This window comes from Physella acuta, unplaced genomic scaffold (genome assembly GCF_028476545.2).
Source record: "Physella acuta isolate Inbredline_101_S28 unplaced genomic scaffold, ASM2847654v3 ptg000093l, whole genome shotgun sequence".
NCBI classification, from domain to species: Eukaryota; Metazoa; Mollusca; class Gastropoda; family Physidae; genus Physella; species Physella acuta.
The window spans coordinates 48,205-59,993 of record NW_026731613.1 but is presented as its reverse complement, the minus strand read 5'-3'; the positions used below and the strand labels follow the sequence as shown (position 1 = coordinate 59,993).

The 11,789-nt window shown below is 35.0% G+C and overlaps 1 protein-coding gene across 1 annotated transcript; it reads left to right on the top strand.

Annotated features, from left to right (window-relative positions):
• Positions 1-902: 902 nt before the first annotated feature.
• LOC131929045 (uncharacterized) lies at positions 903-9,868 on the top strand. The gene is made up of 6 exons (XM_059285231.1): positions 903-3,422; positions 4,643-4,821; positions 6,134-6,197; positions 6,878-6,985; positions 8,070-8,177; positions 8,843-9,868. The coding sequence occupies exons 1-6, from the start codon at positions 908-910 to the stop codon at positions 9,046-9,048; spliced, it is 3,180 nt and encodes a 1,059-aa protein (XP_059141214.1). The 5' UTR covers positions 903-907; the 3' UTR covers positions 9,049-9,868.
• The last annotated feature ends 1,921 nt before the right edge of the window (positions 9,869-11,789 follow it).

The window sequence follows — 11,789 nt, the reverse complement described above, 5'->3', positions numbered from 1 at the left end:
ACAAGTGACAGATCACTCCACAATAAGACCTACAGAAAAACCATTAAATTCAATCGGTATATAACTGTTGGATAATGCGTCGACTTTCATACTGTGTTTGAATAATTTGCTTGTTTTTCATTTATGCGTATATTTCATTAACTTTAAAAATAAAACACATTATTTTTTGGTTAAAACTATTAAACTGTGTTAAAATATTGCTTCAGCTATATCACCTTCTTTGCGTTGGTTGCATTTCTCTTTCATGCTTATCAAGTAATTTAAACAGGGTGATATCCATCTAAATATCCAATCAATGTATACCATTCTTGAGAGTGGATAACCTAATGGTCGGAGCTTTATCCTAAACAATCATCTCTAAATTATGCATTAAATAGTTGAATACCTTTACTAAAATTGTATTAACAACTCGTGCTGGTTATTCATCGTTACGGTGAAGTTGATATGAATCTTGGATAAATTTACTTAATATTTGTTAATGTTATTTAATTAAAAGTACATATCTTTTGTAAAGTAGGTAGCATGTTTCAAGCCTTCAATTGTTCATAATTGAAAATTATATATTAACAGCAGCTCAAGCCATGGGAAATCGTAGTGCAACAGAGAAAATTAAGCCAGCTGTTGAAGGTAACACTATTTGAATAATATCTAGCCTGTTTATGTAGAATATGCTATCATTTTTTTTTTATTTACCTCATAACTTAATTAGATTCAAAACAAGTTACAAATTCCATAATCTCAGACATGTTTCCACATTAAAAATATATGTTTATAATCTAATAGTGTATGCAGCCTACTAGTAGGCCCAAGAGACATCGCATGTTAAAGATTTTTTTAATGTTAGTTATTTAAGCTTCATAACTTTAGACTTAAAAATTTATCTCCTGTAGGAAATCATGAAGCTGAAATGTGCTATAGAGGAGAAGCTGATCTACACAAACATGTTACTGGCTGTAAGAAGAATGCAGGTCACAAAGGTTTTATACCACTTAAAGATTTCAACGCAAGTTATCTCCCCTCACGTTACCATGACGACGAGCTCATGTCTGAGACAATCAAAACATTGGCAGCCCTAACTGTCCAGGTGCAGAGTAAATTCACCAGTCTAGAGAGACCAGAGTTTTACCCAGGCACTCAAGTTCAACATCCAAATTATATTCGCAGAGGCAGTCATGGGATTAGGTTAGGGACAGGGAGGGTGTGGGGTGTGACCAAGTACACAGAGAGTGACAGAACTTGTCATTGTGCCAAGTGTCAAGTCTCTGCCTCACCCAGAATAGTGTGGGGGCAGGTTCATGTGGTGACAGCCACACATGTGGTGTTTGATGACAGTGAGGCGAGACAGACCAGTTGTGTTTTAGGTTTTGATGACAATAAAAGTCCAGGGGTCAGTCTTGATGGCTGGGAGGTGAAGAGGGCACACATTGAGGGGGACTTGGGTCAGTTGAGTTATTTGACACGTGACTTAGAGTTGGTTGATGAACTGGACAAGTTGTGTCGGGACTTTGATGATCTATGTAGGGAAGGATGGGACAAATACAGAAGATTTGTTGATGTGGACAAGTTGACCGTTATAGTGTCACATCCTCACGGCTGTTCTAAACAGGTCTCTGTAGGACAATGGACACACAAATGTGAGAGGGATGACTTGTACACCACGTACACCAGGTACTGGTACACAACATGTACATGTCCTGGAAGTGCTGGGGCTTATGTGTACAGAGTAGGCTGTAACCCACGGTGTTGTCATCATGTACACAGTGGATCAAACTCTGAAGGAAATTATAGTGGGGTGAACTTTCATTTACCTTTGTATCGTCCTGTGGTGTGTGATGTCAGCAAGATGAGACATGCTTGGTGTAGGCCAACTTTAGGTTTTGATGACAGTCAAGTGGTTACTTCTGTTAGCTGTATGGTAGAGTTATTAGAGCTACTAGAGAAGATGTATTGGGCAGAAGAAAACAAATGCTGGAGACATTCTCTCACAGATACATTGATTGTTGTAGTGTTACATCCTCATGGGTGTGTTGAACATGTCTCCTTAGGCCAATGGCCACACAAACATGAGAAGGAGGGTTGGTACACCAGGAATGTCTACACAAGTAAATATCCAGGATCTAGTACAGCTTGTGTGTACATACTGGGAAGTGACAAGTTAATTTGCTTGTTACAATCCGAAAAGCCTTTGACTTCTTGTCATCTTTTGCTATCTCAAAGAATACTTTCTACCTTTCTTTCTCGAAAATGTTTACTGCCACTTTTTACTTCTTCTTCAATTACAACTCCCAGCGATGAGAAATTTTTTCATACTTTTGATTTGAAGCATAAATCACTTAAATGTGAAAATGAAAGTTTTCAAGATTTTTGCAATGAAACCTGTGGCTCTCAAGGATCAGAAAAAAGTTTTGGTGCTTTAACCAGGCATCTGAATAGCAACAAGAGTAAACACCAAGATGATTATAAGGCTGAATCTGTTACTCTATCTATAAAAGCTTCTTCCCATGATCTAAATGTAGATCAGGTAAATGGGAATGAAAATTTGGAAATAGTTGGAAAACTCATCTCAACTATTGGAATAAAGCAAGTTCTTGGCTTACATTTAAGAGAGACAAGTGTTTACATGCTTCGGTCTCCCTCTGGGAGGGCAGACCACCCTAAAGAGGTGAGGGGAATACCTTGGAAAGAGTTTGAAAGGGAGACCATGAGAGTGGCATCATTTGCTGACTACCCTGTGGACAGTCCCATCTCCGCGTCCATCCTAGCTAGCCTGGGGTTTGTGTACATCGGGGAGGGGAAGAGTCAGAAGGTCATCTGCTTCTTCTGTTCCCTGGTGAAGGAGAAATGGGAACCTGTGGAAAATGTGGAGGAAGTCCACAAGCTCAACAGCCCCAACTGCCCTATTGTGGTTGTCATGGAAACCAACAACACAGCCTCGTCTTCTTTAAGTAGAGAAATATCAGATACAGCAGCGATGTTCAATAACTTGGGACAAAATGGAAATCAACCCAGCTACGGCGCCGCGCCTGCATCTTCAATAGGGGCTAGCGCTGCCGACATGGACGTTGTGGACATGATCACTGAAAATAACAGCAGGGCCGACAGTCTGGGTCAAGGTGCAACTGGGCCAGCTGATGCTGCGCAGCCGCTTCATCCGAACATAAACTCTTCAATCTACTCCATCCCGCGCGTCCCATTATCCGTCCCTCCCCAACCCTCCGCTGGTAACCAAAACAGGGCAGCAGCCAGCGGTAACGCAGCCGCAGGTCGTGACCTTAACCTACAGGATCTCGGCATCTTCCACGAGAAACCAAAAAATCCGGAGTATGCTATCCTGAGCAAGCGGATTGAGTCTTTTGATGGATGGCCAGCTGACTGTCCTGTATCCAGTTTGGATGTGGCCAGATCTGGACTCCACTTTTTGGGTAAGTACAACTCTCAGATAGTTGTCAATTTTAGCTGATTGGCCTGATGTTCGTTACAATTTTAACTAATTAGCCTGATCTTCGTTACAATTTTAACTAATTAGCCTGATGTTCGTTACAATTTTAGCTGATTGGCCTGATGTTCGTTACAATTTTAACTGATTAGCCTGATGTTCGTTACAATTCTAACTGATTAGCCTGATGTTCGTTACAATTTTAACTGATTAGTCTGATGTTCGTTACAATTTTAACTAATTAGCCTGATGTTCGTTACAATTTTAACTAATTAGCCTGATGTTCGTTACAATTTTAACTAATTAGCCTGATGTTCGTTACAAAATTTAAACTGATTAGCCTGATGTTCGTTACAATTTTAACTGATTAGCCTGATGTTCGTTACAATTTTAACTAATTGGCCTGATGTTCGTTACAATTTTAACAATTTCTTGAAGACACCAGTAAATTATACATACTAGAATACCCTAAAGAAAAATTTAACATAGTTCGTTACGATTTTAACTGATTGGCCTGATGTTCGTTACAATTTTAACTAATTAGCCTGATGTTCGTTACAAAATTTTAACTGATTAGCCTGATGTTCGTTACAATTTTAACCGATTGGCCTGATGTTCGTTACAATTTTAACTAATTGGCCTGATGTTCGTTACAATTTTAACAATTTCTTGAAGACACCAGTAAATTATACATACTAGAATACCCTAAAGAAAAATTTAAAATAGATAATTTTCACAAACCCAAACTGTTTTAACATTTACTTTTTCCCATTTGCCCAATCAGTTATATAATTATATTAATTTCCATTGTCATATCATCATCTAATAAAGTATTGTCTCAGTTTATAAGCCAGAATAGCTTAAAAATAAAAACTAGTTTTGGGTTTTAAAAGTGGTGCTATAAATTCAGGTTTCAAAATATTGGTAGTGATCAATACATATAGGCTATAGCATATGGGTTTAGATAAAATAAGTCTGATGCTTCACTAAAATGATTTTAAAATAAATAAAAATAATGAATTATAAAATTTTCAGAATATTTTACAATATAGCTTTTAATCTATTTTGAAATGTACAGTGCTGTAATTTGATACATGTATTTGTGTTATTAATGAGGAGTTTCATTTTTCTATGTTGTGCTGTTTAAAAATTTCTCACAATAACTGAAGTCGGTATTCGTTCATGTGTTATAAACTCTCTTAACAGGCTACAGTGATTGTGGGAAATGTTTTTTCTGTGGGGGTGCCCTCAGGAACTGGACCCTAGGGGATGATCCCTTTGTTGAACATGCCAGGTGGTACCCAAAGTGTAGCTACATCAGGCAGTACAAGGGGCAGGCTTTTGTTGACGCAGTACAGGAGATCAAGACCGCTGACAAGAACAAGGTCAGTAGAAACACAAGTTGGGGGAACGGTGTGGTTGGTTGGTAGAGCTCAAAACTGCTAACCCGAAAGTCTTGAGTTTGAATCCTGGGTTTGAGATCAAGAATGCTGACAAGAACAAGGTGAGTCAAAACACAAGTTAGGGGAACGGGGTGGTTGGGGAAGGGTCAGGCTTTTGTTGATGCTGTACAGGACATCAAGAACGCTGACAAGAACAAGGCTAGTCAAAACACTAGTTAGGGGAATGTTGTGGTTGGTTGGTAGAGTTCAAAACTGCTAACACGAAAGTCTTGAGTCTGAATCCTGGGTTTGAGATCAAGAACACTGACAAGAACAAGGTTAGTCAAAACACAAGTTGGCGGAACGGTGTGGTTGGTTGGTAGAGCTCAAAACTGCTAACCCAAAAGTCTTGAGTCTGAATCCTGGGTTTGAGATCAAGAACACTGACAAGAACAAGGTTAGTCAAAACACAAGTTGGCGGAACGGTGTGGTTGGTTGGTAGAGCTCAAAACTGCTAACCCGAAAGTCTTGAGTTTGAATCCTGGGTTTGAGATCAAGAACACTGACAAGAACAAGGTTAGTCAAAACACAAGTTGGCGGAACGGTGTGGTTGGTTGGTAGAGCTCAAAACTGCTAACCCGAAAGTCTTGAGTCTGAATCCTGGGTTTGAGTCCTAAGTGCACCCTGCTGTAATGGGCACCTGACTAAGGCGACTGGGCATGGTGCTGACCACACTATCTCCATTATGCCAAGGTCATTGAAATAGATTGACTCTACTTCATCTGTTTCATGTGTCTTTGGCTTGAACTGGAATAGATAACGAAAAATAAAAGTTACTCAGCTTAGTGGTGGCTTGTAAAATATCTTCAAAATCTGTGTGAATAGTGAAAATGTAATGTATTATCATGTAGCCTACATATTTGTATGAATTAGTGTTTTATTTTCAAATTGATGTTTGAGTTGGCCAAGGCTACCCCCAGTTTGTGAGAAATAGGCACCTTGATTTGATTTTGTGCCACCAAATAATCATTTAAGAAATCAAATTGATACCAGTGTCAAAATATCAATTTTGCTCAACTTTTGCTCCTGATAATTTAATTTCCTGGAATTTACGACATTATGATTGAAACTCCTGTGTGGCTCCTAGAGTGCTTGCTAGTTATAGATTCACTTAACCTTCTTTTATTTAAAAATTTGATAGTTTGATTCAATTTTTTTTTCTGTTTCAACAACACACATTTTGATATGGTTTGTATAGTAATAAAATAAAATGTATGACTAAAATACATTAGACATTTTTTTTTTTTTTTCACAGAAGATAATCACCTTTGAAGAAGTCAGACAGTACATGGAGCGTAGTGGAGCCGTCATTCTGAACCGTGAGTAGCTTCTTGATGTCTCTTAATGCAGCTTTTTATGCAAATTAAATATAAACTGTCACAAACTTTGCTACATGTCAGGTTTAATCTTCCAAAAAAAATAAATACTTTTTTAGCATTCATAACACCAGTCTACTTTTTCATTACATTTCATTATGATTTTTTAAAATAATGTCGTCATTAAAAACTTAAAATCCAATTTATAAGAATTACATTGGCAACCAGATTGGTTTGTTTAATTGAATATATTTTGCCCTTTGTAACTAGTAACATTATTAATAATTAATATTAATAATTAACATTATTGCTTTGGGCTATTTAACTGTTTTCATTTTTTTTTAATACACAGTTAAAAATTAAACATAATTAATTTTGAAACATCTTTAACTTAAACAGTACCTGTGTATTTTTTTCAATTTTGTATATGTAAACATAATGTTATGAAGTGCTGGTATACAATTTTATACTGCTTGTGTAGTATCAGTTAAACATAAAGGTTTTTTAGCTTTCTGTGAGCACAGCAGTAGATAATTGGGGAACCACAGCTACATACTAATATTGCTAGTAACAGGTTCTGCAATCACTAATTTGTAGCTATTTCTACTGAACATATGCAATCAAAATAACTGTACACAATTAAAATATTTAAAAACTCTTCTACACTATGTACATTGTATTAGAGTTTGATGACACCCCAGTGGAATATGATGCCGCTGTCATGTCTCTTATAGAAGAAGGATACGGGGCAGAGGATGTCTACAGTGCTGCTAGAAGCATTAGAGAATCAGGTGGGTGATGAAACTGTTCAGTATTTGACCATTCCACCTTATTTAATCTGCTAATGTAGTTGTTATACTATACAGTTGACTTTTTTCTAGTGTTTACCTGTCAAATGACCAATATTAAATGACCAATATTAAATGACCAATATTAAATGACCAATATTATATGACCAGTATTAAATGACCAATATTAAATAACCAATATTAAATTACCAATATTAAATGACCAATATTAAATTACCAATATTAAATGACCAATATTAAATGACCAATATTATATGACCAATATTAAATGACCAATATTATATGACCAATATTAAATGACCAACATTAAATGACCAATATTAAATGACCAATATTATATGACCAATATTAAATGACCAATATTAAATAACCAATATTAAATGACCAATATTAACTGGTCTTAAATATTTTAAATTTCTTTCCAAAAGTAAGAATTAAAATAGGCTAGATTTTTCAGTCAAAAATTTGGCATTACTCTACTCCATTATTTCAGGGGGGACATTGAGGCCTGATGTTTTCTAAAATTGGACCATGCTGTATTCTTCTATAAATTATTGTGTGTGTGGGGGGGGGGGGGTCTGAAGTTAATTTAATAGACCTTGAGGTCTTATGTTATTCCCAAAAAGTTGACCATACTTTATTCTATGAACTATTCCAGTTGGAACCTTATACATCATTTCAGGTGGAACCTTAAGGTCTAATATTGTAAAATTTGACCATGCTTTATTCTATACATCATTTCAGGTGGAACCTTAAGGTCTAATATTGTAAAATTTGACCATGCTTTATTCTATACATCATTTCAGGTGGAACCTTAAGGTCTGATGTTATTTTAAAATTAAACGAAGCTTTATTCTTTAAATCATTTCAGGTGGAACCTTAAGGTCTGATGTTATTCTTAAATTAAACCAAGCTTTATTCTATACATCATTTCAGGTGGAACCTTAAGGTCTGATGTTATTCTTAAATTAAACGAAGCTTTATTCTATACATCATTTCAGGTGGAACCTTAAGGTCTGATGTTATTCTTAAATTAAACCAAGCTTTATTCTATACATCATTTCAGGTGGAACCTTAAGGTCTGATGTTATTCTAGAGAAACTGTTGGAGGGCAGCAGAGCTGAAGGTGCCACAGCAGCCATGCCAGTATTGGTTGACAGCAAGGAAGATTTGAGTGAGTTTTAGCTTTAGTCTGTTATAGTGCTGAACAACACTATAATCAGGTATTTTTCTGTTATTAACAGGCAGTTGGAAAAACCAATTACACCACTACATGATAGTTTACAGATTTTCTGTTGTAAAAGTTTACCTAACAAAACTAATCATGTAGAATTTTTACATAGGCGATTTTCTTTCCAAATTATTCAATTATTCTTTTGAAGAATATTTCATTCTTTTTTTTTAATAGAAAAATAAACTTTTTGAAGTCATAAATCTAGAGAAAAACCTTGATTTTATGTAAACTCTCTCATTGATTAAAAATATACTATTGATGGCACTGTAATATTCAATTGTCTGTTATTTACCTCATCATCTGTGTGGAATGTTGTAAACATTTCCTTTCTATTATAAAGTGATTGATGTTTGTAATCTTTTTTAACTATAAAAACTAGTCAAATAGTTTTTAAGTCATTTGTATCAAGAATATATATTTAGAACTGAAATATATACCAAAACAGCTGCAATGATAAATAGTAAATACATTTCCTTTCACATTAAAGACTGTATCATATTAATTTATACCACACCAAAGATAGATATCTCACTAATCATGCTTTGATTATCTTGCTGAGTTCTTAAAGATGTTCAACTCATTTAGTCCAATTAATCTTCTTCTAGAGATAATCCAGGACCTGAAGGAACAGAACAGCACACTACGCAACAATCTGATCTGCAAGATATGCATGGACAAGGAAGTGAAAATTGTGTTTCTGCCATGTGGCCATCTGGTGTCATGTCAGGAGTGTGCTGTGGCCTTCCACGACTGTCCAGTCTGCAGGAGCCACATCAGGGCTTACGTCAGGGCTTCAATACACAACCGTTAGAGTGTTTGTCCATTTTTATGGAGCACTTTTCACAATTTAGAAGCGTAAGTTATGTAAAAGTAGTAGCCTACTTTCGTAAATCTATTTGGCGTTACTTTAAATATCCACTGCTATTAGGGTGTTGTTTGCTCTACATTTTAAAACCGTCTCTTGGTCCGCCAAAAAGACCAAGCTTTATTTTTTTTTCTATTTGTAAAATTTCAATGTCATTTTAACAAAATGTTTTGTATTGTTTTATTTTACAAATTGTACCTTACTGATCATGTTATAGCTTATAAAGATGATTGCTTAGTGTTTGTCATACATTTTCAAACTACAATATTTTTGTTTCATTATGTTGGGTAATGCCTATTTTGTCCACCTTTTTGATGGGATGAACTGTGGTAGATTATTTTACACAGTTAATTAGCTCACTGATTATAAGTAGTCACAGCATTACAAATGAATGGTTTCAGCATCATAGCCAGTTAAATAATAAATAATAGCAAACCATTTTTTAACAACCAATTTCTAGGCGTCAGATTTATTTTGATAAAATCAATTGATATTTTATGGTAAACAAATGTAGTTTTTATATTGTTTAAGTCTTCTCGAACAATAATAAAGTTTAAAATTGCAGTTCATCTCTACTTATTCCCCATTGTTTGATGTTAAATGTCTTTTAATTTCTTTTTCTAGATTTTCCCCAAATAAATTGTACAATGATATTATATATGAATGTCTTATGGCATGTAGAAGACAGAGGAGTTGATGAATTTGATGTTGATATAAAACTAGACCCACATATTCAGGAAGTAAAGGCAGCGCTGTTATGAATAAACAGAGGATGGAACCCAAATGTAAATACAAGTGTAACAGTTGTTGTAGAAACAGGTAACTCAGACAATTATAGATAAGCCCAACTGATGTGGTCACATGATATGAACCTGAAAGGACAACCTCATTACTACAATGTAACTTTGATGATCCTACTTGTAATTTGATGATCCCACTTGTACTTTGATGACCCCACTTGTACTTTGATGACCCCACTTGTACTTTGATGACCCCACTTGTACTTTGATGACCCTACTTGTACTTTGATGATCCCACTTGGAATTTGATGATCCCACTTGGAATTTGATGATCCCCCTTGGAATTTGATGATCCCACTTGGAATTTGATGATCCCTCTTGGAATTTGATGATCCCACTTGTACTTTGATGGTCCCACTTGTCCTTTGATAGTCCCACTTGTCCTTTGATGGTCCCACTTGTAGCCACATCAGCAGTACTGCTGTGTCACAAGATCACCCAGCACAACAGACTGGTTTTCACAATACATTATAATCCCTGGATCTTATCCTGGGACAAGTGCTATACATACACATTTATACATGTAATAAAAACAGAGTACCTACTGTTACTCAGTCTGGGAACTGGCTATATGCATGTCCCCATAATACAAGCTTATACTGTTTTGCTGATGGCAATTCTCTAGATAAGATTTGTTTGTCATTTTGTTACTAAACACCATCAGATTAAGACCCAATATAATGTTGTAATTTTGTTTTTAAGTCTTTTTGACCAGTTTGTCAATTTTATTAATTTTCACTTTCATTTTTTTTTGTCATTCATTTTATTAAAATATTATCATAAGTTTAATAGAGATAATAACTTTTGATCTGTATTTTAACAATACTGCTATGTCTTTTTATATGGAATATTTAATTATTATTTATTAATGTTTGTAAATCACAAAATTGGTTAGTTTTTTTATTTATGCTATGATTCTTTGATAAGGGAATAAAATAAAATCTGATATATTTTGTTTTATTTCTGTTCATGAGTTTTAAGGCTAATATATAAAAAAAAAATTAAATATGAACCTTTTATAATAATAAGTTGTTAAATTTTAATATAATTTATCATAGTATACTTCATACAATTTTATATGCATGGTTAATGCATGGTTGAGTTACTTAACCTTGGTGAATTGATTAACTTCAAAGGGAAGCTATATAGCTCCATGCTTCTTTTTTTTCAAATCAGTTTTTTAAGATAAATTGTTTAGTCATTGAGTGTAGGATTGCCTTGTCAATTTTATCTAGGGGTCTTGATACTATATTTTATAAAGAAATGTACCATAGACCATCTGTCTAGGAATAGTGCCTTACACAGCTAGTTTGAAACCATTCAGGCCAAACCACTTCTTTTTTGACAGACTGTTATTAATAACCTGTACTAATATTACTAATAATCATCTAGTCAGAACATAAGTTAACGAATCCTCTTTACACCTAGAGATTCATTAAGCAGATAAAGAAGAGTTTATATTTTTCTTGACCTTGGCATATGAAGAAGGGAAGGTGTGGTCAGCACTTTGCCCAGCTCCCTTTACTTTCCCTAACATGAGATAGGTACCCATTAGAGCTGGGTGGACTCAGGACCTTCAACTGACTTGCCAGATTTGAAGTTAATATTTTCGGGTTAGCAGAAAATGGATATAATTTATCCTAGTGATTTTAATTATTGTAAATAACATAAAGACACTAAACATAGGGTTAGTGTCTGTTCAAAAATATGGAAACTAAACGTGAAATTTTAGAACTGCTAATCAAGATTGTTGAAATTATTTTTGGGGGTGGCATTGTCAGGCTGGTGTTAAACTGCACAGTCCCAAGTTCAAACCCTAAGCAGATGAGGCTTAATTATTAGCTAGGGGCAGCATCCCATCTAGGAGAAAAATTCTAAATTTAACAA

Coding starts and splice junctions, on each gene's coding strand:
- LOC131929045 (XM_059285231.1), top strand. CDS start 908: ATGTGCTATAGAGGAGAAGCTGATCTACACAAACATGTTACTGGCTGT. Junction 3,423..4,642: donor ATCTGGACTCCACTTTTTGG/GTAAGTACAACT, acceptor CTCTCTTAACAG/GCTACAGTGATTGTGGGAAA. Junction 6,198..6,877: donor TGGAGCCGTCATTCTGAACC/GTGAGTAGCTTC, acceptor ACATTGTATTAG/AGTTTGATGACACCCCAGTG.